General features: G+C 37.0%; 1 protein-coding gene across 1 annotated transcript in view; it reads right to left on the bottom strand.

The window, feature by feature from the left end:
• LOC127413273 (insulin-like growth factor 1 receptor) overlaps positions 1–27724 on the bottom strand; it is a 139531-nt gene that overhangs the window by 36387 nt on the left and 75420 nt on the right. The window contains exons 4-16 of the mRNA XM_051650271.1: positions 18276–18579; positions 16104–16240; positions 15864–16008; positions 13714–13922; positions 13213–13339; positions 12847–13088; positions 11821–11988; positions 9267–9471; positions 1575–1855; positions 1326–1459; positions 695–860; positions 463–562; positions 111–181 (exon numbers count right to left, since the gene is read on the bottom strand). Of these exons, the coding sequence (XP_051506231.1) occupies positions 111–181; positions 463–562; positions 695–860; positions 1326–1459; positions 1575–1855; positions 9267–9471; positions 11821–11988; positions 12847–13088; positions 13213–13339; positions 13714–13922; positions 15864–16008; positions 16104–16240; positions 18276–18579 (2289 nt within the window). The remainder of the gene's footprint in view (positions 1–110; positions 182–462; positions 563–694; positions 861–1325; positions 1460–1574; positions 1856–9266; positions 9472–11820; positions 11989–12846; positions 13089–13212; positions 13340–13713; positions 13923–15863; positions 16009–16103; positions 16241–18275; positions 18580–27724) is intronic.

The raw sequence follows: 27724 nt of genomic DNA, 5'->3' as shown, positions 1-27724 counted from the left end.
AGATTTTTTTTTATGTAGACAATGAATTGCATATGTTCACTGCCTATACTGGCCTAAATGGAGTTGGTCCTGACAAGGACAAGCCTGTATGAAGATGACTGCATACTCACTCTCTGCCGCACTGAAGTACTCTGGATTAACAGAAGCGTAAAGGACTCCATTTCCAAGTCTGTCACTGTTCCTGTGGATTCCAGACAACACTTATTTAACAAAAACAGCACTAAATCATTTAATAGAGAACATTTCAGGAAATGTACTTTAATATATACTACAACATCTGTCACGTGACAAATACGAGTGTGAAATACATTTTCTCCATGTGTGATTGAGGCAGTGTTATTAATATTTTCTCCATGTGTGATTGCGGCAGTGTTATTAATATTTTCTCCATGTGTGACTGAGGCAGTGTTATTAATATTAATTAGGAGAATATAGAAAGTCTAAATATGTTAAAACTGGTACCGTTTCTTATTGACCAAGATGAAAGCCACTCCAGTGAAGACTGAGAATATCATGACAATTGGGATGATCATGAAGTACAAGAAGTGCTCATAACCTGATTCTGAAACATGCAAGAAGAGAGCATTTTAACACTCAACAATGTGTCAACAAATCTTTAGTTATCTAAATTCTTGTGTCTTGCAATGTAAGGAGAATACACTGACAAAAACTAGAGTGATAAAAATCAACCTACGTTTAACCTGAAGCACATAGAAAGCTATCGGATCTGTCCAGGACCCGTTTCCAGCGAGAGAAGTAGCCCGCACACGGGCAGAGTAGTTCCCAGGTCCCAAGTTGGAGAGTTTCACCCCTTTGTGCTCCTTGTAGTGCTGTCGGGAAACACACTCGTGCTTCTCAGCCTATACTCAAAAATAAATAAATGCTGGTCAATGTACAGAACAGCCCACATAAGTGTAACTTACAAACTAGATTTTTGAGTGCCACTTGCTTATGCAAAGGTCACCACACTGATGTTAAGACACTGTGAATGGTTGCCAGGGCATTGCTATGTGGTTGCTAAGGTGTTCTGACTGTTTCTTTAGTGTGTTGCTATGTAATTGCTTAAGGGGCCCAGGCAAATGTGCCCAACTCCAAAGTCTCTATGATGTTCTGGTGCCTGTATATGGCTTGTGTCAAATTGTATACTTCACGAGTCAAAAATCTTAAGTCTGTTTGCTTAGAAAAGTAATAGCACAACAATTTGAGGTATTACTCAAATTCAATACTTATGGTAAGGGGGTTGTTCAAACCCCTAATCATAAGTATAAGCAATTGTTATATTGAGGCTTGCTAAGAAAACATCTAATTGGGAAGTATGTGTTCACCTCAGCTCCAAGACGGTACTGAATCTCATACAGCAGGATCAGGCCATTGGGTTTGTGTGGCTTGGGCCACTTCAGGAACACTGAATCTTCTAGACCTTCCCAGGTCACAGGGCCAGGAATGTCATCGGCTCTTTCTACAGGCAAAAATGATGAAACAGGAAAGTTTGTCAGTGATATTTTAAAGCAGCATTCATCCATTTTCTATAACCATGGTTGTTCACTAATATCATGTTGATGTCCTGCTCTTACCTGCTGGTTTGGTGCGGGAAAAGACGAAGGCTGCCGCACTACAGTGTCGAACCTCATCATTGCAAGCATGCAGGTCAATGCGGTAGACGGTAAATGGATGCAGGCCGTTGATGTCAGCGTTGAGCTCTCTCACTTTCCTCTCGTGAAAGGGGTGTTCATGTCTGGCTGGCTCATCAACTGAGAAGTTTCCCTCCGTCAGATTCCAGTTTCCAGACATCAGAGTGTGGATGAAAGTTGCGTTGGCCACGCCAAACACATCTCGCCGTCGCCTGTCGGGAGGTCTGGGACAAGAGAGATGGGAAATATTGGGCGCTACGTTATACAACTTTTGTTGGTGCAGAAACTGACACTAGAAACTAGTGCTATTTAAAATTCAAACAAATTAAGGAATTTTCCATGTTCAATGCATTTTCATCTCTATAGACTGCATCATTGTGCCGACTGCCAGACAAAATAATTTCGACCTTCAGTTTGTAAAAACAAACAAAAATCTCCAGTAATGTACTTACAATGGAAGTCTATGAGGCCATACAATGCAAGTCACAGGGACCGCAAATGGGTCCATGAACATGGATTAAACCACTGAAGTCGTGCAGAAGACAGAAAGTCATACCAGTTTGAGACAGCATGAGCGTGAGTAAATGATCAGAGAATTATCATTTTTGAGTGAACTATTCCTTTAAAGTCAACAAGAACGATCGTTCAAAAACCATTTTATTTTTTTGGATTGTGAATTAATTGATTCGAGAAAACTGGACGTTACCTGAACGGAGTCAGGTGGTTGGAGGGGATGGCTTGGTGATGTAAGCCGAAAAAAATTAAATAACTATATATATATTAATCATTGGTAACAATAAAACCAGGAACATGTATTAAGAAAGTAAATAGAGTCAGTGCTGATAATTCTTATGTTGACTTGAACTTGCATTGAACCTGGAACCATTCTGTTTGAGAAAAGCTTTTTTTTTTGGGGGGGGACAAATTTTAACCCCTATTTGTGGGTGTATTCATAAATTTGTGGGGTAACAGCAGCATGGCTGTGTTATCCCATGCGCGTTATATTCGTCCATGCCAAAGCAATCACGGATTCTGTCCTCAGATGATCTGGCAAAGACTCCATCACGTCTCCATCAGACTCCACGCACGCATGCACGCACACACAAACACACACACCACAGCTGGTCTCCATTCCTCTGCCTGCTAACACTTACACACTGGAGCAGTTTGTCACTCAACTCCCTACAAGCTAAAAGTCCTTCCTCTGCCTGCTTGAAACACACATCCTATCACCACAGATGGATCGAGTTTGGATGAAAGCATGTTGCCAAAAACACTGGAAATGCATCTCTCTCTGTATACATCTGATGCACACTAGATATCCTCATCACTTTTGTTTTCAAAACAAGTAAATAGAAAAGACTGTGCTTGGGCCTGCAACTACCGGTATGTTTGAATCGGAATTCAAGCCTACTGCGTTGTGCATACTTCAAAAACTTGTATGCTACTGTACACTGTACTGACACATGACCTCAGAACCTTTTATTAAAGAGACGCTAAAGCAATAGTCTGCCCAAAAATTCTGTCATTTACTCACCCTCATATCTTTCCAAACCTGCGACTTTCTTGGAAATTACTTTTTTTCTTCTGTGGCTTGCACTTATTCGAACTCGGCTTGCCAAATTCGGTAACAAGATATGCATGAATCATTACAATCACTGACATCAAATCTGGTGTGATGCATCTTCATGCACCAATGCATAAGATTTAAGAGCTAAAGAGGAGGGGAAGATTTTCAGTGGATGACTTGAATTTTGTCTGTTCATCACACAAAGCTTCAGAAGACTTGGAACATAGCACCCATGTCATATGGACTGCTTTAATGAGGCTTCTAAGGTGCTTTTAAAAATGTTGTCCTTTTTGGCGCTAACCACTGATGTTTTCAGTGTATGAGAAAGAGCAACGTAAGAGGCCGTTCACATAGACAATGACGCGCATCCATTTTTGCACAGTTTTTAATTGTTTTACAAAGTATACGTGCCATACGGACATCTTTTGACAGTTAATCTGCATCTTGCTATTTATTTAGCATGACTGCCACATTTTTAAGATGCTGTGTCAAGTTCAAAGAACTTTTAAAACCGTGTCTTAAGACACCTGCATCCGGTTCTTCTTGCGCTACGTTGAGCTGTTTAAACACAAGAACGTAGTCTCTCTGAACATCCCCTAATATTTCAGTTGATATCGCTTTTGGTTCTTTCACTACAATAAAAATGGAAGATCAAGTCAAGAGAATTGCATCATGGGGCATCATGAGATAACAGTATTTCTTGCAGTGTGTTCTGTTTGTAGAGTGCACATTTTGGCCAATGTTGTACTGTAGGTCATCAAACTTGGTAGAAACATGCATACTCTGCACAATATACATAATGCAAGAGTAGAGTAGTATGGTACTGCAGTAGGCTATTCCGAACATACCCACTCCCTAGACCAAATACATTGATTCATTCGCTCTCTTTTTCCCACTTTTTTTTAACTCTCTCTCACAGTACACTTCTATCTCCAGCCCCCTCCTTGCAGAGCGGCATTCATTGATCTGCGTGCTCTCCAGCTGGAGGGGATCTTCCCTTTATTTCATTGGTATTTGAGAAGGCATTACTGTGCATTTCCTGGCAGCCAAGCAGTTTGAATGGATATGATTTCCTCTTCTCTCGCTCTCCAAATCCTGAAATTCAAGGGAACTCGAGGCACTTCCCTCAATATCTCGGTTTTCAATAAAAACAGGTTGTGCTGGCCTGGGTACAGACATACTTCTCAGCTGCCTGACATATTTCTGGCACCACCACTTTCTTCATCAGCCAAGCAATGACAAACATGCAGAAGAAAAAAAACGGGCCAGATAGAGGAGGATAATCCAGTACCGAATCATGCGGGGAGAATCAATGCCATTTCTATGTCCTCAAGCTATACGGTTCCTCCACCACTTTAAATGGAACAGAAACTTGGATTCATAAGATACACTGATTTCAATTACTGCCCGCTCAGGTAACGCAGCCCTTGTACGGTGGTCTTGGCGCACTCGGCAGGACACACGCAATCACAGCCCAATGATGGATGGTAATACGATACAGCTGTCGGTCCTCATTTTAGCAGAGAACACTTAATGTGTAACACCTTTGAGATCAGAGAGAAAACAAGGCTTACGTAGTCGTTTACATTTGTTTTGCATGGTCTCCCATGCTATTTGGATCAAGCCCTAAGAGCCCATACCACACAATTACCAACATCAGGGGTGGAGGGAAACAATTACTGAGGGAACACTGGAAATGTTCCAAAACAACCTCTCAGACAAGAAACAAAGGGCCATTACAAATGCTATCATCCAGAGACATGAACTGTCATTCATTAGCTTTTGAGATAAATAATGATAGATTAACATGGATTTATTGACTATGGTAAATCTTTTGTACTGTGTGATAAGTACACAGTACTAAAGTTGTTAGGGCCCAAGCACTGAAATCACTGAAGCACTGAAGTGCTCCGCACTAAAAGTGCGGAGGCCCTATTGTTCTTCTAAGGATTATTATTATTAGGGCCCAAGCACTGAAAGTGCGGAGACCCTATTGTTCTTCTAAGGATTATTAGGGCCCAAGAGCTGAAAGTGCAGAGACCTTATTGTTCTTCTAAAGATTATTAGGGCCCAAGCACTGAAAGTGCAGAGGCCATATTGTTCTTCTAAGGATTACTTTTATTTGTATTTCTTTTTTTCAAGGTTTAGGGGGCTTTTGGGGGGTAAATTTTGCACATGCATCAGAGTAGTTGGCCATTAGTGCTAGGGCTGAAACGATTAGTCGGCGTTATCGACAACCAAAAAAATTCAAACAATTTTTATTGTCGAATAGTTGTTTGATCTAATTTAACGTAACATGAGATCAGATATGAAACTAATGATGGTGCCTGACTGAGAAGTCCAGATGCACTCCAAACTTTCCAAACAGCTTCAGGTGATGTAGATCGCAAAGTATGAGGAAATTATACAAAAACACAAAATAACTAAATACAGAAGCACTCCCATTGAGGAATAAGTAGAGCTGGAGCTGCCGTTCCACTGAAGCAAATCTTGCATGTCAGAGCATCTTCAAAGGTAACACCCTGCCATTATATCTTTAATGCATCCTTTAATAAAGTTCAAATAATAGGGAAGCAGGTCATGTAAATAAGTACAAACTCTGAAACTGGCATATCTCTGTGCAGTCAGTGCCACTTCTATGAGTCGCGTGAAGTGACCCGATCTGAGGGGGAGATTGAAACTGCACCTGGCTGATGTACACTCTAGCGCGGGCATGCTCATCCCTCGCGCACGCTTGCTCCAGTTAGATTATAACGTAATGGCTCGCCACAAAGTGAATCATAATACATGTGTTGCAGTGTGTATCTTATCATGAAGAAAATCTGCGATATGCAGCTCTATTAAGAAGAGAGAGTTTGTTTTCTTGTTTGTTTTCCAACATAAAGATCTAAAACGCCTTAGGTAGGGGCCTGGGTTGCTCAGCGAGTAAAGACGCTGACTACCACCCCTGGAGTTGCGAGTTTGAATCCAGGGCGTGCTGAGTGACTCCAGCCAGGTCTCCTGAGCAACCAAATTGGCCCGGTTGCTCGGGAGGGTAGAGTCACATGGGGTAACCTCATCGTGGCCGCTATAATGTGGTTCACTCTCGGTGGGGCACGTGGCGAGTTGTGCGTGGATGCCACAGAGAATAGCGAAGCCTCCACTCGCACTATGTCTCTGCCGTAACGCGCTCAACAAGCCACGTGATAAGATGTGCGGATTGACAGTCTCAGACGCGGAGGCAACTACGCCACCACAAGGACTTGGGCATTCCAAATCGGGGAGAAAAAGGGGAGAAGAAAAAAAAACTCCTTTAAAATAAAGTACATTTACTTTAGGAGCTAAACTGCAGAAGAAAAATGTGTTGTCTGAGAATGTTGAATATATTAAATATTTAAATATTTTAAAATATCTAAAAATCCTTAAAAAAAAAAGATATATTTTAGACTTGCTTTCAGGGAATGTATCTTGAATATAATTATATTTTGACTTTACTGCACTGGCAGAAGAATAAACAAGTGAAAAAATACAGTTATATACAAAATTTAATTATATTCAAGTTTAAATATATTATATGTTGTTTATCAGGTAAATGTATCTTGTTTTAAGTATTTTTAGATATTTATAAATGGAAAACAAGACAAAACACTTGATTACAATATGATTTTTTGCAGTGAATTGTTTTACTGAATTAAACTTAATAAAAATGATTCTTTTCCTTTAATTCAATAAATGTCATTTAGAGGTATTTTTAAAAGATAATTTTGTCCTCTTTATTATTAGTAAGCACGTTTATTACAACCTTTTAAGTCAAGGTACAAGCTGAATAGTTGGTTAAGAGCTAATGATTAATTGTTGCAATAATCACCTGAATAGTCGATAATCGTTCTAATAATTGTTAGATTAGTAAATTATCAAAGTGATCGTTAGTTGCAGCCCTAATTAGGGTGTGTAGAGGGGGCTCTGTAGCGCCACCTAGAAGATGGACATGTTCGGGGGGCTTTGTAGCACATCACTTTTGAGCTACAATCACCAAACTTTGTACACACACACACATATATATATATATATAATCTCACATCAAGCTGGACAACTTTCGTGCTGACAGTCATAAGCTACGCCAAACAGGAAGTCGACCATTTTGGATTGTTTGAAAAATGCATGCTCTGTAATTTGAAGTACTCCTCCTACGGGATTCATGTTACAGGTACCAAATGTGGGCCACATCATGCCAAGACACTGACGATGCTAAATTGCGAAGGTATTTTTGATATATCAAATGATGTTGCCATGTTGATGTGATAAAATAATGTCAAAAATTGGGAAACAGGAAGTGTTTCATATCTTCTGCGTGCATCGTGTAATTTACAGCAAAACTGAGCCGTATGTTTGGCCTTGTGGGCTGATCACGTTGATGTGGCTATTGTGGGTCATGGTCGTAGCACCACCAACTGCTGGAAGTAAGTGTGGCACTTTTAACAGACTTTGAAATATCCCTCTTATATTTACTTGAATTGCTCCACATTTTTTTGTAGAATAATGTCAAGACAGTGCCAATTTAAAATTCTGAAGGAATTCTTGATATCTTAAATACTGTTGCCATGGCAATGCATTAAATGTCATTATTCCTTTTTATGTGTATTTATATGTTTTTGAGGAACTTTGCATGCTTGAATTTTCATGATATTTTGCACACACATTAGAGTTGTCAGCCATTAGGCCTGGGCAAAAGTTAACACATGGGCGTGGCTGGGGAGCTCTGTAGTGCAACCTTTTGACAAAAGTGGTGGGGTCAGATTCTTCTACGGTCACCAAACTTGCTACATATATTGGTCTCATCAAGCCGGACAACTTTCAAAATTACAGTCATTAGCTCTGCCCAACAGGAAGTTGGCCATTTTGGATTAAAAGTGCATTTTTTTGAAAATGGCAGACCCTTAACTTTTGAAAACTCCTCCTAGGGGATTCATGTTACTGTCACCAAATTTAGGCAACCTTATGCCATGACATTGAAGATGCTAAATTGCGAATGGAATTTTTGATATATTGAATGGTGTTGCCATGGCGAGGCAATAAATGAATGGAAAAAGTGAGAAACAGGAAGTGTCCCATATTTTCAGCATGCATTGTGTGATTTAAATCATATTGGTGCAGTCTGTTTGTTCATGAGGGCTGATCACATGGACTATTTTGGAATCACGTGGCAGCAGGCTTACAACAGACTTTAAAATAGTCTTCTTATAGTTACCCAAATTGCTTCAAAATTGTTTAGAATAATGTCAAATGCCAAATGCATATCCACTTTGCATTGTTTTCTGAAAGCCACCGGGTGGAAATGGACCCATGGTGCTTGGGCCCGTCATTGCTGATTGTAACTATATTTCTTTATGTCCTTCTAATAGCTTTAACCTACCATCCATGATTTAAAGCACTGATTCCCTATCAGGGGTACACGTACCTCACAGGGTAAGGTACCTGGTAAGTTTTTTCACCCAATAAATTGATTGTTTTAGTTTACAAGTGAATCATTGTAATAATGGTAATTTAATTTACTTACTAATAATAGTAGTAATGCCAAAATTAGCATTGGTTCTCTGTGTGTTGTAACTGAACACAACTAATGTCCTGTTAAGGCAAACATGGTGGCCATATTTGTAACACCTCTGGGCAGCTATTTTCAAGTCATGCAAGTACAGCTCCTGTTTCCTTGAATGGGGATAGATGGAAATCTCTAAAATATTTCAAATCAGCAATAAAATCTGACAACTATGGTATAATAAATTGTGCTTCTTTAGCACAAATCACATGAAAAATGATTTTTTTAAGGCTGGTCCAGCTAATGCGCATGCCTGTTCTTAATGTAAACCATATTTAGTGTTACAATTTCTTCCATTCATACATCATATAATCACTGACAAAGTGCAACATTTTTGAATTCTAGTCGCTAACTGTCCTTGAATGGCAAGAGCTGCATAATGTTTCATGGGAAACGACATGAGGGTCAATAACAATAATGAGAGAATTAGCTTTTTTGGAAGTGTTCCTTTAACGTTCTTGCTTTATTCATCTCTTTCGGGTGTATTTACCTGGGTGTGAATATGGCATTATGGAGGAAATTCTCAAAGGCTTTGCGGTAGTAGATGTCATCCTTGATTTGCTTCAGAACCTTCTCTGATTTAGGGCATGGACAACATGAGGGTTTGTCACGACCTCCTATTTCTTGATTGGTGGGATTTGTGTCCTCGGTTTCTGTCAAACCTGTGGCTGAAATCCTGATCGGGATCTTCAGTTCTATTAGGAAACAACAAAAGCAGGGTTGAAGAAGCATGTATCTAGCACCAACATGCTGCTAATTAAAACGCTTTGAACTTTTTTGTACAAAGGTTTCAGAATGATTCTGATCAAAAGAGAGATAACTTGCCAACATTTGTTGGATTTATAACTTTGTATTCACATTTACAACAATCCGATTTATAAATAAATATTCAGATTTGTTATCATCAGTGTTGGGAATGTTACTCCAAAAAAGTAATTAATTACAAATGACTAATTACATATTCTACATTAAAATTAGATTACTGTACTTATTACACTGTCTGACATGTAATTCAATTACTCATTACTAATTACTTTTCTAAAACCCATATTAACTTTGACCAGATGGACAATAAAAAGGATAGACGTCAAATTATTCTTTTAAAGAGCACATATTATGGTTTTTAAACATGCCTAATTTTGTTTTAAAGGTCTCATACAATAGATTTACATGCATCCAAGGTCAAAAATCACTTGAATTTGCTCATAATTTAAATTGCAGCATTACCTTTTTTTCCCCAGTGTCAAAAACGACTCCTCCAATGATCCGTTCTAAAGGATTCATTCTAAACTCCTCCTTTCAGAGAGCCTACTCTGCTCTGATTGGTCAAATGTCCCAGTCTATTGTGATTGGTCTACCGCTTAGTGTAGTGTTTGAGGGCGGGTCAAAGCTGTTCGTGAGCAGCCAATGAAGACCAGAGGCAGGTTTTTTGTTACCAAATTACGTAGGTTAATACAGGAAGTAAGTCTGGAATTACTAACAACTCGTTTCAGGTGTTTAGAATCGGTTCTTTCTTTTGGGAGTCAATAACTCTATTTGTCGTGCACTTTGATTTGTGAAACTTTGCAGACTTTTTTACATTCATAAACAGCTATATAACACACTACATCAAAGGTAATATTTGAAAAACCATAATAGGTGCTCTTTAATTCATTCAAATCAATCCTAAAACATCAAATAAATTATTCTTGAACTGTTCTTAAACAGTTCCTAAATGGTTAATAAAAATCTGTTACTTAAAATTGATCACTCTCTTTATAATTTCTTCTCCAAGCAAGTACATTTGTTGCAAAAGGCTGTATTTCATGTAAGCATCGTAGGCAACATTCGTAACAGTATAGTGACAGTAAACAGTTTTAACAAGGCACAGCAGCCCCTCAGCAAACCAGAGAAGAAGTGAAAAAATATTGGCCTACCGTTTATCAAGCCCTGAAACTTTATTTGGACTGAAATTTACCATCTGGAATCATGTGTAACTGCTCAACAGTCACATGAAGACCTCTTTGACACCTGAACTTCTTCAGAATATTGAATCTTAATGACACCTGCGCTAAAAACAAGCTAGACGCAGCGCAACAAATAAAGCAGAACCCAGGTGTCTCGAGACACAACTTGACACGGTGTCTAAAATCTGTCAGTCCTGCGCAAAATGCGCAGCAGCAGTCAAAGATGTCCAACTAGCACGTGATTACATCAGAAAACAATTAAAACAGAGCAGACATGCGCAAAAATACATTCGGTGTGAACAGCCCCTGCGATCTCTTAAAAGTGTATATCTATGTTGCCGTGTCAAGTGCTTCAGTAGGTGCTTGTGCTTCGGATCTGCATTTGTCATAAACTCATAGTAATGGGGATGTTTCCATTCAGTAAAACAGCCACTCTTATCTTCCGATATCTTTTCACTTCAGTGATTTCTCAACAGAGTGGCACAAGCTCACGTGCGCAGGCAAACTCCCAATGCATTTAAAAGGGGCCGCATTGAATTAGAATTTTTTTTTATCATTAGACGTTAAATTTCGATTTTCAATTCAATATTATTTTATATAGTCTATACAGTACGTAATGCAAGTACATCAAAAGTAACTAATTACATTACAGAAAAATGGAGTAATGCCTTACTTCAAGGAAAAAGTCATTTAATTACAGTAACGTGTTGTAATGCGTTACACCCAACACTGGTTATCATATATATTATAATTCTAACATATTAATATACAATATATAATAATCTATACAGTATATAGTCAGACAGTTTTGCATTGGTGACTGAGACCAACATTCTGCCTATATTCTTCTTTCATGTTCCACGAAAGAAAGTCATATGTGTTTGGAAAAACATGAGGGTGAGTGAATGATAACAACATTTTCAATTTTGGGTGAACTAACCCTTTAAGATTTAAGCAATGATATATTTAACCGTTTGAAGGTTAAAAGTTTGAACTGCTGTTAAAAATCAACGATATGTTAAAAAATACAGGATGTTTCCCTGGGACCCAGAAACAGGATATTCAGAGCTTGGTTCAAGGCTATAATTTAGAACGGACCTTTGGAACAGTAGTTGTGCTGGTAGAGCTCCTGGTCCTCTCCTTGCTGTCTCCAGCGGAGCAGATAGTATGTGTTGTTCCCATTGAGGGCCACAGGGGAAGACCACCGGACCACCAGCTTTGATGAGGAATTGGAGTAAGCACGAATGTCAACAGGCATTGAGGGTGCTGGAAAAGAGAAAAAGAAAAGTTTGGTAATTACATTTTTTTTTTTTTTTTTACATTTGTTGTTTCATTTTGACAACCGAAGTACAAAATGTAACAAATAAATAAACATATTAAAGACACATTCTCTATAAAGCATCTTGGGGTTGTCAAAATGCATCAATGCATTGATATGACAATGAAAATTAAATGCATCAATTAGAGATATGAATAATGGATTTTAATTATCCTAACACCCACTATATTATGCATTTACTTCAAGCCTAAAATGTAATTTTTTGACATATTTTCAGATCTGTAATCTAGCTGTAGTTACATTAGTTTCTTCAGCATGGAGATTATATTTTGAAAAATCATTATGAATTTACCATAAATAATTGAATCGAAACCAAATTGTGAATACATTCTAGATTTCAAGATGCATTTAGTGAAGAATTCTGTAACACTTTACAATAATGGTTAACGTTAATTTCTAAAAATAGTTGTTCATTGCTAGTTCATAATTAATTACTAATGTTAATGTATTCAACTTTTATTTTTTAACAAAATGTTTTAGTATATATTTGAAATTTACACTAACCAAGATGTATAAATGTTGTCAAAGTATTGTTAATTGCTAGTTAATGTTAACTATTGTAGTTAACTAATACATCCTTACTGTAAAGTGCTACCAAGAATTCTAATCGAATCAAATTATTGTCAGAGCAAAGGTTTAAAGCTATGTAATATCTTATATTATGTAATATATTTTGCTTTAGAGGTAATTTTACCATCAAATTAACAATAGGATTTTTTTTAGTGGAATATTTGCCTTTGATGCAGTAATATTTTGAGGAAGTACGGTTGAGTGCAATTCATTACCTGATGGTTTAGTCCAAATGTACACCACTTCACTCTTCGCCCCAAGATGATGCCTGTCTTTGTCCTCCACAACTAAAGTTACAGCTTTAACAAAGATGGCATACTGAGTCCAGGGCTTCAAATAGGACAGCAAAACACCTGGGTTTTGGGTTTGGTCCTCCGGTAAGTCTACATCAACCATGTTCCAACTGTCTGATCCACAACCGTCCTGACCATCAAACTCTGTAATGTTCTGGAAAGGCCTACCAGAGAACACAATGGTTATGTACAATGCTACTGACTCTATTGAAAACAGAAGACAAATACACCACTCAAATCAGCTAAATTGAATAAATAAATAATATTGGAAAAAGTAGTAACACTCACGCTTCTTTGTAATATACAACAAAACTGACAATGTCTCTGTAATTGGGTGGCTGATATCGTTCCCATGTCAACTTGATTCGATTACTCCTCGTGCTGTTAGATATGAACTTGAGAATTTTACTTTCACCTATGAAAAGTAATGTTACAAAATGTAATTAAATATTTGAATATTATGAAATGTTAATAAAATACTGATTTGTACACTGGACCCAAAATGTATTTGGACACTTAAGCCACACTTGAAAATACATGAATGTCTTTGGAAGTGGCTTTTATTTTAAAGAAATATGCCATATGAACATGTTTTAGGCGAAACACGTCGCAAAAATACGTTTGTTGGGTTTTAAATGATAAAACATTCAATATACTGTTCAAAAGTATTTGGACACTTTCAGTTTGTCAAATTTTTGTCCAAATACCTTTAGGGCCATTGTAGATACAGTCCATATCCATTTTTCATAATTTTTTCATTCTATAAATTCTGAACATATAAATATTTACAGCTTGCACGGTGCCCATTGTTGCGGAAATCTTCTTCCAAAAACTTCTCTGTAATTCCCGTTTTGGCCCACATCTTGCGGATCTCGGACATACAGAGTTTGGGGTTGAGACGAAAGTAAAGTTTTCCAGCGTTTATGGTGAGATTGTGCTGAGACCAATCCCACAGAAACTGTAGATGCTGGTTATCCAGGGCAACAAAGGCATACATGCTGAAGAAGCAACAACATAACAATAACCATGAATAAATTATTCAGAGAGAAACAGGCAAACAACCCAATGTTTCACCAGGTGACAGTTTCCACTTTGAAAAATAACCTGTATGATTAACTAGCACTGACGTAAATGAGCAAAACATAAACAGCTTCAGCAAATAGTTGAGTTTGGAATATAAGCACTTCACTTATATGCATTACGACCAAGTATTTAATTTAACGCCACAGAAAACCTGAAAGCTTTAGTCTGATGCATGTCTTGTCATTTTGCACAAACACACTTGTGTTTACCGGTTTATTACTTCCGTTCAAGGAATAGTTCACCCCAAAAAATATTTTTTTCATCTCAAAACCTCATTTGACGTACACATTCATACTTTACACTTCAAGGTGCTAAATGCCATTGGTACCGTGACCAGTCGTATGAATGAGATTTGAGGACTACAGCAAAAAATGACTTAAATGTGGTCTGATCCTCACACAAAGCCATTGTATAGCTTAAAAATATTTTGAACATAGTGTCATTAAGATTATTTTTTTTTTGTGGTATCTTTTTCTTTTCCTTTTCGGAGCTTGAACGCCCCTGGTCACTGTCCAATTTTGCTAAATGGAAAAGAGCCCCTCGTTCCACCTAAAATGAAAATAATTCAGGTTTGGAATGACATTAGAGAGCATAAATGACTAAATGTTTTGGTTAACTGTAAGCCATTGATATAAATGCTCTCACTATATTTAATCAATTGCGTATTAAAGCTCTGAAATTTGTTTGGGGATGCTTGTGTAATAGAATGTTAACAGAACAAACTTATGAATGTTAATTATGTAGACTGAGGGCTTGCTTGTTTATATTTGTTTCTAAAAGTGTTCCCAGTGCTCAATTTTGTCTTTCGTAACAACATGGCACACAAAGGGATGCTTCGATCGGTCTTGAAAATTGGACAACAGTAAACAAACAGGGATGGAATAAAATATAATTTTTCTATGACGCATGGGACCTGTGGAAAATATTGACACTAGTATCACTCTCATGCCCAGAAATAACTTCATTCTTAAATGTTTAATGTAGGAAAACCTAAACAGTGGAAAAACAACATGTATGATATAGAAATCTTAGTTACACAATACCATAAGATTTTATTTGTGAAGATTAGTAAATGCATCAGATATCACGAACTAACAATGAAAGCTATAATCTTGGTTCGTATTCATTTATACATATTCAATTGTTCATTGTTTGTTCATAATGCATTACCTAATGTTAATGTACATTGTATACTACTTTTAATGTTAAAAAGTATTAGTAAATGTTGAAATTAACAATAACCAATAATAAGTACTGTTAGAGTATTGTTCAATGCTCGTTCCTGTTAACAAATGTAGTTAATGTAAATGAATACAACCTTATTGTAATGTGTTACAGAAATTTTTGCACTTAATTTCTGATTTAAAGGTAAAGTGTGTCATTTCTGTTCCATTAGCGTCCAAACAGAAATGTAAACACAATAATGACTATTTTCAAACAGCCTCCTCAAACATTTCTCCCATCTTCCATTGGTCAGAAAAGAGATATCCCTTCCCCCAAACTCACGCCACATTGCTGTGTCGGGCTGGTTGAGACGCTTAAACAAACAGAGCAATGCTTTGATAGTGCCGCAGAGTGTTTACATTTTTCAAGAAATCAAACTTTTAATGTCTTTTTAATTTGTTGACTCTACATATTAAGCTGGGATGGAATAAATTATTTTGAATTATTTCAGATTTTGACAAAAAAAAATTACACACTTTTAAATACAGAACTTCCCCTTTAAATACAGAACTATGTTTACATTTTAAGTCATTTTGATGACAAGTCATCAGGTTCTTATGCCTATTTCTAAGCTACAGACACAAGAATGACACTATAACAGTCTAAAGCATGAAAATCAATTGTAATCTTACTCATCCCACAGTTCATCTCCGTTGATGTATCTCAGACTCTTGAGGAAGGAGAGAGAGTTCAGGGTGTGAGATGAACGAATCCTCACGTATCCAGTCACTGTCTTGATGAGACCTAGGAAGTTCTCCAGCTCTAAGGCTATGTTATCTTGAGAAATGGATAAAGAGAGGGCATGTCAGTGGAAACCAATTAGTCCAGTGCTAATTGCATCAGTCTAAAGGATCTATCTAACGGCTACTCACTGCCACGGCGGATGTTGATATGCAGGTTGCCTCTGATAACAGTACAGCCCTTGAGGGACTGGGCCGCATCTACCGAGTCAATGACCTTTTCATCACAGAATTTGTCACACAGGCCTTCACAGGCTTTACAGAACATGCTGCCAGATACACAGGAACAAAAGGAAGATCATGATGTACCACCAAAAAACCAACACGGATGAATCCAACCCTATACTGTATCTCACTTTTACATTATCATGTGACCTTTAGCAATATCAGTACATTTACATGCGCAGTTATAATCGAGCTACAGCAGGTTTTTGCGTAGTCGAGCTACAGTCATCTGTCTGTCCAACTGTACATGATATAATGCGTAATTGAATATCTGAAGGAAGGACAGCCGATTAAAAACAGCAAAGTGTGTGGTCTGAAAAACGTGTATACACTGGTGGCCAAAAGTTTGGAATAATGTACAGATTTTGCTCTTATGGAAAGAAATTGCTACTTTTATTCACCAAAGTGGCATTCAACTGATCACAAATTATAGTCAGGACATTAATAACATGAAAATTTACTATTACAATTTGAAAAGAAATGTTCAGAAAGAGTAAAAAAAAAAAAAAAATCATTCACGTGCAGCAATGACAGCTTTGCAGCTCCTTGGCATTCTAGCTGTCAGTTTGTCCAGATACTCAGGTGACGTTTCACCCCACGCTTCCTGTAGCACTTGCCATAGATGTGGCTCTCTTGTCGGGAACTTCTCATGCACCTTACAGTCTAGCTGATCCCACAAAAGCTCAATGGGGTTAAGATCCATAACACTCTTTTCAATTATCTGTTGACCAATGTCTGTGTTTCTTTGCCCACTCTAACCTTTTCTTTTTGATTTTCTGTTTCAAAAGTGTTTTTTTCTTTGCAATTCTTCCCATAAGGCCTGCACCCCTGAGTCTTCTCTTTACTGTTGTACATGAAACCGGTGTTGAGCGGGTAGAATTCAATGAAGCTGTCAGCTGAGGACATGTGAGGCGTCTATTTCTCAAACTAGAGACTCTGATGTACTTATCCTCTTGTTTAATTGTATCTGGGCCTTCCACATCTCTTTCTGTCCTTGTTAGAGCCAGTTGTCCTTTGTCTTTGAAGACTGTATTGTACACCTTTGTATGAAATCTTCGGTTTGTTTGGCAGTTTCAAGCATTGTATAGCCTTCATTCCTCAAAACAATGATTGACTGATGAGTTTCTAGAGAAAGCCGTTTTTTTTTTTTTTACCTAATATTGATCGTAAGACATGCCAGTCTATTCCATATAGTGGCAACTCAAAAACAAACACAAAGACAATTTTAAGATTTATTTAATGAACAAAATAGCTTTCAACTGTGTTTGATGTAATGGCAAGTGATTTTCTAATACCGAATTAGCAATTTAGCATGATTACTCCAGGATAAGGTGTTGGAGTAATGGCTGCTGGAAAGGGGGCCTGTCTAGATTTGATAAAAAATGACTTTTTTCAAATAGTGATGGTGCTATTTTTTACATCAGTAATGTCCTGACTATACTTTGTGATCAGCTGAATGCCACTTTGGTGAATTAAAGTACCAATTTCCTTCCGAAACAGCAAAATCGCAAGTGTACATCTTGGCCAAAGCTGAGATACAATCATATTAACTAGGTCTGTTAGCTGGTTAATCGGACTGGTACGATCTTAGTCAAGACTAAAGTGTTTCCATGACATATAAAAGACGAATTATTTTGTCTGATAGAAATTGAACTTTTAAAGTGCATGTAAATGTACTGATAGAAAGCCACGATCTGAAACTCTCCAGTTTTTCTGAACTTATTTTGTTCTTTGTGACTAAAGAACTTGATGGGTCTGTTCTGAGTTTATCAGAACAATTCCTGTTCTGGGCACAGATACTATTTATCAGACTTTAGGCTACACATCTTAAAATATGTGGTGAAATATATGAAAAGCCAATTAAATAAACTAAAACATCTCAAAATATCACTGAAAACATTTAAAACCAATCAAAACCAGAAATGCATCTAAAACCAGAAATGTAACTGCAAAAAAAAAATCATTGCTAATGCTTATAAATATCACAGATAACTTTTTCACCCATTTATTTACTCATTTTCTATTAACAGTCATAAAGTTATTTTTCTCAAACGCTTCATGTACAGGAAACGTCCGTACCTCTGGTTCTCATCGTGTGTGAAGCCAGGCGGGCAGTCGGCCATGCACTCTCCTCCGTGGATCACAAAACGGTCATAATCAGGCAGGTGGATCTTGGAGCACAACTCCATTGTGATGCAGCGCCAGCCCTCAAACTTGTATGTGCCAGGCGGGCAGTCCTCCACGCAGCGGCCCTCATGATAGTAATGCTGGCAGGCGGCACATGCCCGGTCGTTGTTGGGTGCAGTGCAGCCGCCCAGGCACTGGGGGTGGCAGCACTCGCCTGTGTATGTACATGCCCGCAGTCCACACCACTCTGGACAAACTGGAGGGAAAACACAGGAGGGGTAATGCTGATATGAATTTGATCTGACTTCATTTTAAAATCATGTTTCAAAGCATATAATGTGAAAAATTATTTTTAATTAAAATCAGCATAAATTATATTCAGCACAACAAATACTAACATTATATATAGTATGTATATATATATATGCATATACTGTATATACTGAATATATATGAATACTAACATGCGCTAGATGGATGACTTTAACCATTTTGATGCGTTTCCGGCAATGTGTGCTGCATTTTAAGAGCAGAACATGTTCAACTTCTAAAAATCTTGTTCTGCTCCATTCCACTGACTCCAGTGGTTAAATGTATATCTTCAAAAGTGATATAATAGGTGTGGGTGAGAAACAGATCAAAATTTAAGTCCTTTTTTACTCTAAATCTCCACTTTCTCTTTTATATCTGAAAGTAGTATGTGGTGCCTGTTAAGTTTCACTTTCACATGAAGTGAAAGTGGAGATTTATATTAAAAAAGCCCTGAAATATTGTTCTGTTTCTCACCCACACCTATTATATTGCTTCCGAAGATATGGATTTAACCACTGGAGTCATATGGATTAGTTTTGTTTCCTTTGTGTGATTTTTGTAGCTTCAAAAGGTTCAAAATCACCATTCACTTGCATTGTGTGGACCTACAGAGATAAGATATTCTTATAAAAATCTTCATTTGTGTTCAGCAGAAGAAAGAAAGTCATACACATCTGGGATGGAATGAAGGTGAATAAATGATGAGAAAATGTTAATCTTTGGGTGAACAACCCCTTTATGCCTTAAAGAGTCTTAAACATAGTCAGAGGGCCAGAGACAAGAAATCTCAAAACAGAGTTCACAATTTCATATATTTTTTACTTTTGATTGCTGGGTGAAATACAACCCAGACATGTTCTTGACAGGTTTCTTAAGATTTACCCTTATAGTTAGGCAAAGAAAAGGAGAAATGAAAAAAAGATAGACATTGAGTTACACAGTGAGAGATAGGCAAATTAAACCCAGTGGAAAAAAATTAAATCTGTCTGCTTTGCATACTGCTTTCACGTCCTTACATGGAGATAAAAATAAAATTACTGCACTGATCATATCTCCTGAAATGTTATTTTCACTAGTTGACAGGATCCAGAAGTCAAATACAGCCTCAAATTATATTACTGTAGTTAATTTCCTGACCCAGCCTTAAGGTTAAAAGCATGGGTCAAGCATTTTGCTGTGCTGCGTCAGGGTCACATGATAGTGTGTCTTCGCTCCCTTAGTGTCTATTTTCTCTCTACCTCTGTAGCGTCTTTCAAGCTTGACTGATGGAGGTTATCGCTAACTGCTCCAAAGATACAATGCCATACAGTTCACAAACAAGTGCACACTTCGTCATAGTCAAAGCATTGCTTGTTTGCCAAAAAAAATACTTAAGCTATTGCTCATCTAAAAATTCTACACCAAAACAAATGATTTTATCACCATAAAATGCATTAGCATGTTAAAGTCTAGACTACTACATAAGCAGACACCAGGGTGGGAAATTAACCAGTATTTGTGGCAAAACTGCCACATAAAGTGACAAAAAAAAATGAACCAGATTTATAAAATATTGACTTAGTCTATCAAGTTTTTTTAATCTGTTATATAACATTTGATACCAATACATTTCATAACATTTCATTCTTGGCCTATCTAGTTATGCATTTAATATGGGTTTGGTGCCTCTGCAGGCACTGAAATTACCTGTAGAGTCTAAATGCATGGTCTCAGAGTTAAGTCTTGTTAAATGTGAGCTAATTTGTAGTGTTTTTTTGATTAAATCAGCATTGAAAACAGATTTTGAAAAAGACTTTCCCAACGACTTAAAATCTTGATTACAGAAAAATCTGATGTGATGGCAAACTTTTGAGAGCAGTATAATGTAACCAAGGGACTGACTAATTATTTAAAAAGAACAGTTCACCCCAAAATGAAAATTCTCTTATAATTTACTAAACATCACGTCATCCCAGATGTGTATGACTTTGTTTCTTTTGCAGAACACAAAGATTTTTAAAGAATATCTCAGCTCTGTAGGTCTATACAATGTAAGTGAATGGTGACCAAAACTTTGAAGCTCCAAAAAACATGTAAAGGCATCATAAAATTATACGTCATAAATTATATTCTCTCTTAACACACTGGCAACTGATTATCAACCGACAGCCTGAATGTCAATACAGTACAATACAACCTACTGTATATTTTATATATATACTATTTTTATTGTATAATGTGTATTCTATATTGTGTGTGTATGTGTATTTTATATTGTGTGTATTGTATACTGTACATTGTATATTATTATTTGCATATTGTGTTGTGTGTAATTATGTGTATATTAGATATGTAAATTGCGTTGTGTAAATCTGATGTTTACTGTAAATTGGTTTATGTCTCATCACTGTAATGACTGTGTTTGCTCAGAACTGCACCCAAGACCTTCACCCACTGCTGCACTTGTGTATATGGTTGAATGACAATAAAAGTGAATAAAAGTGATTTGATTTGATTTTTGATTCGATTTTGATTTGATAAAAGTAATCCATAAGGCTCTAATGTTTTAATCCATGTCTTCTGAAGTGATCCAATCAGTTTTGGGTGAGAACAGACCAAAATATAACTATGTTTTCACTATAAATCATGACATCAGTAGTCTCCTTGGCGATCATGATTTCAAGCTTGATTACAGTTTCTAGCGCCATCTAGCGCTCTGCGCATGCATCAATCACTAAGAAGTGTAATCGAGCTTGAAATCATGATCGTGCCTAGAGGCTAGGCATGTGACGGCATTTGGTATTATGGTATATCATGGTAATTATATATTTGTGTAGTGGTGGCGTAGTGGCCTAAAGCACATAGGTGGTATCCCCACAGCCACCGCCATTGTGTCCTTGAGCAAGGCACTTAACTCCAGGTTGCTCCGGGGGGATTGTCCCTGTAATAAGTGCACTGTAAGTCGCTTTGGATAAAAGTGTCTGCTAAATGCATAATTGTAAATGTAATTAACATGCACAATATTGTTATCTTGGGCATTTTTACAACGTAAATATTTCTAGATAACCTTTTAGCCAAACTGTTTAGATTTTTCTGATCGCACAGTAGTATTTTTCCATCAACGAATCAAGATTCACAACACTGTGTGTATGCGGCACAAATGACACATGCGCACTCTGATGTAAACAAACCAGCGTGGAGAAAGCATGGCTGAAAAAGCAACACAGCCAACCTTTTACTCGCTTCTAATAGGGTTAAGTAAATTTTGACACTGTCACATGCCTACTAGAGGCTGCTATGGCAAAATGTATAGAGAAAAAGAAGTCAATTAGATCATTTCAGAAGACATGGATCAAACAACTAGAGTCTTTTGGATTACTTTCATGCTGCCTTTGTGTGCTTTTTGGAGCTTCAAAGTTTTGGTCACCATTCACTTGCATTTTCCTCTAAAAATCTTCATTTGTGTTCAGCAGAAGAACGAAAGTTAAACACATCCGAGATGGCATGAAGGTGAGTAAATGATGAGAAAATTGAAATTTTAGGTGAACTATTACTTTAAATGTGTTATAGCAGATTGATTATTTTCTTACTGTAAGTTATCTTGTGCATTATTTACTATTGTATTTTATATTGACTTCACTTTATAGGTAGCAACCATAATTGTTACAACTGAGAATTTATTTTAAATCATTAAAAAATGATTAAATTAAAGTATCTGACATAAATATATCACATACCCAGTGTCTTATATATAGTCACAGTGATTTATATTTTACTATTTATAGTTATGAAACAATATGTCCTTATTAAAGGTAAACATGTTCCTAAAAATAATAATAATAATTCAGGAGACAAATATTGCCCCTTAATAATTATAAAAACTTTAATTTCTGACACCGGTACACATGCATTAACAGTGACACTTCCTGTGACCATTTTTTTTTTTCCCCCGATGCTCAATTGGCAAATAGCCTACGGGACATGCACGAGTGTTTCAAACACATCCCCACCTTGCAATAAATCCAGTCCGCATATTAGGTCCAACCAAGACTACGTATGAGTCGACCAGAGTCCTCTGCTATCATTCTAAATAAAAGCACATTGTAACAGGGGAGAGGAAAAACTGATCCAGGTCACAGCACCAGCAAGGAAAACACCAGCTTAAGCACAAGAATGCCCTGCATTTAGAACAGAGAAACTCAGCCCACCCGATCTTTCTTTACATGCTTATAATATGGCCTGGAAGGCAGGACACTCACTTTCCAAAATGGACAAGGGTAGACTTCTTATATATCTGGGTAAAACCACTGGAAGACAGCCTTCTATCCTTTTATAATCTTGCCATTTCTTTAGCAGTCTGATGGATTTTAGGGAGGGTCTCTGGGAATGTATGAATTCGGATAACCTTACAGCGAGTTCAAGCAAGGCCTAGGGAAGAACAGTGATAAAAGCAGGCAGCAAAACAACATTCTAGCTGTACCCAGTTTACATTACAACAGCCATCCTGGAGACGTAAGAATAAGTCCTGCTTATTCTAACATAAGCAGTTAAGAGTTAAATAATAACATCTGATTTATGTCTTTGTTGAAACAGGCTAAAATAATGTGTCTAAGTTTAATCTGTATCTGAGAAAGTTATGCTTGGTCACAAGCGCTGTTCAAAGAGCACATGCTTGACTTGAGCTTCGGCAATTCAGTTTTGTTTGCTGATAATTAAAACAAAACCTGATGCTGATAACCAAGGCCTTAAATCTTCATTCAAAGTCTCTGCAAATAACTGTTTGCCACAACATTTTGTCAAGTCATAAAGAGGAGTTCGTTTTAGCTGACGATAAAACCCATCTTTGACTAAGGACACCTACAATGGAGCATTCGCAAGGCCACCATGCTGGAATCCGAGTTAGTCTAAACACAGAAAAAACAAACCCAACCACACAGACACCCTCTTGAGAATTCTATGCATCTTCACCAATCAATTTGGGATCAGAAATCATTGTTAATCAGTGTATGGAATACTTTTTGAACATAGATTAATACTTACTAATTTGTCATTTAGCTGATGCTTTTATTGAAACAGACTAAATACACAAGAACAGACACCCTGAGGTAAAGCGTCTTGCGCAACGGAACAATGTGTTAATTCATGAATCAACCCATGTGGAGTTTAAACCTAGAACATTTGAGCTACTAATATAGTTCTTTATTAACAAGGGATGGGCACACATTCCTGAGTACTTGGAAGAGACGGCAATACAGTATAACTACACACAAATGTGTATAAACAGGACCTCATTTTTTATTTTGTTGATTTTTTACAGTGGCATTCTTGGTTGGAACGGCAACTTGCAACAGCCAAAGATGGTCATCTAACATAGACTAACCAAAATAGCACAAACAGAATCAACTTCACCCTGTCAGTACTCGTTTGTTTTATCTGTTGAGTACTCAATTAGTAAAAATTACCAAAATATACATCCTTTTTAATAACCTAGTTCTGCGTTTATGACAGTGAAAATCATATGTTAACCCTTTAAGCTCTGAAGATTTCCTGTTTCAATGGCATACCCAAAATTAAAGGCTTATATAATATATATATATATATATAAAATGAATTTAAAAAAAAAACAAGGAGGGTCCAGTGTTTGGTATCATTGTAAAAGAAAACTTCTCACATTTTTTTAATGATACAGATTATGATACATTCTGAGACTCTCAGCCTAAGAAACTGCTAAAAACAACAACAACAAAAAAAAAAAAAAAAAAAAAAATTTACTTTCTTATTTTTCTGATTTGACATTATTTATCTCTGGGTGTAAATAAGGTGGTTCCAAAAAACTGCTTTTATTTTGTTACCAATAATGTCAACTGTAACTGAGAAAATGTTTGTGTTGATATGAGAAAGCAATCAAAAGTTATAGCATAACAAAAATAATTTTGTGGTGTGCGCACAGAGACATCAGCGCAACCATGTGCAACGAGAACGTTACCTTTTCACATCCTGCACTGCCGATGTAAAAAAAAAAAAAAAAAAAAAAAGTGGGCTATCTTAAAGATATATTACAATTGTAATCATACATTAGAAATAAAACTTGGAAAACATTTGAATAAAATTTATATTTTAATATTTTTTAATGTAAATATCCTGGGTTGTGCTGCGTACCATCTGAGGGCACGCCGCATACCACTGGTGGGAGTGAAAGATGCTTTGCTGAAGCAACGGCGCAAAACACAACACTATAGAACACTATGTTATTATGAGAAGTGTAGAAATATTTTCAGTTATTATGAATATGTGGTGGGCCACCACATTCTAGGTAATCAATGGGAAACACTGACAGTGCAATTTGTTATTATCAATTATTTGTAAATTATCAAAACAGAATACTTCTGATTTGTCAGCAAATTTCAAAGCACTTCTTCAGTTTCGGTCACATTGCCTGCATGCATTGGAAAGAAGAGATTCTAAGCTTTCAAACAATACCTATTTTGTGTTGGTCAAGACTGTAGTTATTAATATTTTGACCATTTGTTTTTCCTGCGGCAGCAGGCGGGCCCTTCTGAGCTTAAAGGGTTAAGTACATGTGTTTTACATACCCCTCGAGGGAAGGTAAATGTCAATGAAAACCTGGTCAAGGAAATGTTGGATTTTCTTTCTCCATCAGGGCCATAAAAGTTATGAGCTGATCAACCAACAGATTACTGTCTGTTCTCAGGTACAATAACAGACCCTCAGGAAAAACGCTAAAAAACAATTCTGTCTGCTGCCTCACTGTTTTAGGTCTCCATTATTTGTGATTTGAATTGAAGTGATGAGAACCCTTTAGGGTGGGGTTGCAAAATATTGATGGAATTTCATGTAGCCTAGATTCCTTGCATCCAGCTGCGAGGACGTTTAGCGTTCCACAGAACAAGCAGGAGAGGTTTGCACAAGCTTGTCTGTTAATAAGCCAGTCAACCAAGTTAATTTGTTGTTTTCAGACAGTCGTGGAACCAGTCAGTTGCCCAATTTTTTGTCAACAACTCGGCTTCAACTTCTTACTTGCGTGCTTTTTTTCATTCAAATTGGAAAATATGCTGAAACAATCTAAGAAATATTTTTAGAACATTTCAGGACAAATCAGAAAGTATGATAAAAGAATTCCAGAAAGAGAAAAAAAAAGTTGCATTGACTAACTCAAAATGCAACAATTTGACAATAAAGGAAGGAAGAGCAAGAAAAAAACAGCAGCCAAATCTTTATGCCATGTGACTAAAAAAATGGCTAGTTCACTCGCCAGTAATTGAGTTGCGCAGCAGCAAAGAAGTATAGCTCCTTGATCATTTCACTGCTTGTTGTGTCACATGAGCGAACACTCTAAAAGAAACTGACCTTATTTGGCTGAAGTGGGTCTTGAGTTGTAATGGATCGCGGTGTCACCATTGCTATATATGTGATATACCATAGTTACATTTACATTGCATTTAACAAGGTCAACTCTGATTTTGGTTAAACTTTTCCATGACAACATCCCCCGTTTTACAGCATGGCTCTACAGACCGTGTTTTGCACCTGTGAGATGCAAGGTAAAAGTGCAGCAAAACTCGAGAGCTTGTAGATTTGAATTTAAGGACTTGTACAATAAATATTTGTACACTTCAATATACCTTATGAGAGTAAAGTTTGGTTTGACTCTTCCGTGTAATGTGTGTCCAAAGACGAGATCCACGCAATCCATTTGTCACTGAATAATGGCTCTTTTAAAACCCTTTCTGTTATTTACAGGCAACTTTTTATCAGAAAGAAAATAGAAATATTATAATTACACATTGCACAGAAGAGATGTGGTCGGTAGGTACTCACCACTGCTGACTGGAAGCACCCCACAAGCCGTGTCATTTCAGAGATGCTCTGACCCAGTCGTCTGGCCATAACAATTTACCATTGTCAAAGTCGCTCAGGTCCTTACTCCTGTCCATTTCTCCTGTCTTCAACACGTTGACTACGAGAACTGATTATTCGCTCACCATCTAATCTACCCAGACCTTGACATATGGCCTTGTTAGGAGATGATCAACATTAGTGGCTTCACCTGTGAGTGGTCATAATGTTTTGGCTCATCAGTGTATGTAAACTGAAGTGTTAAAGGTGCTGTTGGCGATTTTTTCATGGAAAAGTATGCAAAAAAATGTCCTACTTCCTGAATGATATTAATGACATAAGTGTCATGAGATATCTCGCTGTGACAGCTCTTAGACTCTAAATATTTAAAGGGCATCATACCTTTTGAGATATTTTACCTTCAAAAAACCCTGTAAATATTGAAGAATTTAACAAGTAGGCTCTTGCAGCATCTATGCAGGGCTTTGGTAAAACCCCTGCCCCATAAACCTAATGTTACTTTTGATACAGTTGTACTTAAATGTTAGATGTGGAATCCTATTATCATGTTTAGCTTCCATACTTGTGAATATTTTGCGTTAAAATGAAATTTCAAACACTGACAGCTTGTATCATTACTAAAAATGCAATTTCATGAATTCATATAAATTGATAGAATATGGGATTTGTACATTTTTAAAAAGCTAAAATGTACCTCAAATAATGGCAAACAATATCAAATAAAATACTGGCTACACTCTCACAAACTCCAGCATGTGAAGTCATATGAACAAATGGACAAATTAACTATATACGGTATATGTGAAGATTCCACCCCCACACACAATTGGTACTGACGTTGTCATTTAATTTACAAAAGGACATGTACAAATGGTGATATAACAACTGATCAAAGATTTGCAGCTTTTTAGTATAACCACAGTATTTAAAACTTTGATTTGTCCAGCCCTGCTAAAGCCATAAGCACTGCGTTTACCACAGAAATGCAGACATTTGTCTAACCCAAAACATCTTCCTGTCCTGCCAAACCATACTCTAAATTGTTTTGTTGCTGAAGACTCACGATCTCTATTTTCTTTTCTTTTTTTGCAAATTCTTTTTGTTTCATAAAGTACAACATTTGTCTGAGCACTATGAGAAGCACTCTGTTTTCATCGTTCTGTACATGCCAATGACATTAAAGGGATAGTTAAAAAATGCTGAAAATGATCTAGTGTCAAGTGGTGTTAGAT

Source organism: Myxocyprinus asiaticus, chromosome 2, assembly GCF_019703515.2.
Source record: "Myxocyprinus asiaticus isolate MX2 ecotype Aquarium Trade chromosome 2, UBuf_Myxa_2, whole genome shotgun sequence".
Lineage (NCBI taxonomy): Eukaryota > Metazoa > Chordata > Actinopteri > Cypriniformes > Catostomidae > Myxocyprinus > Myxocyprinus asiaticus.
The sequence above is the reverse complement of the archived record's forward strand: the minus strand, read 5'-3'. Positions and strand labels throughout refer to the sequence as shown.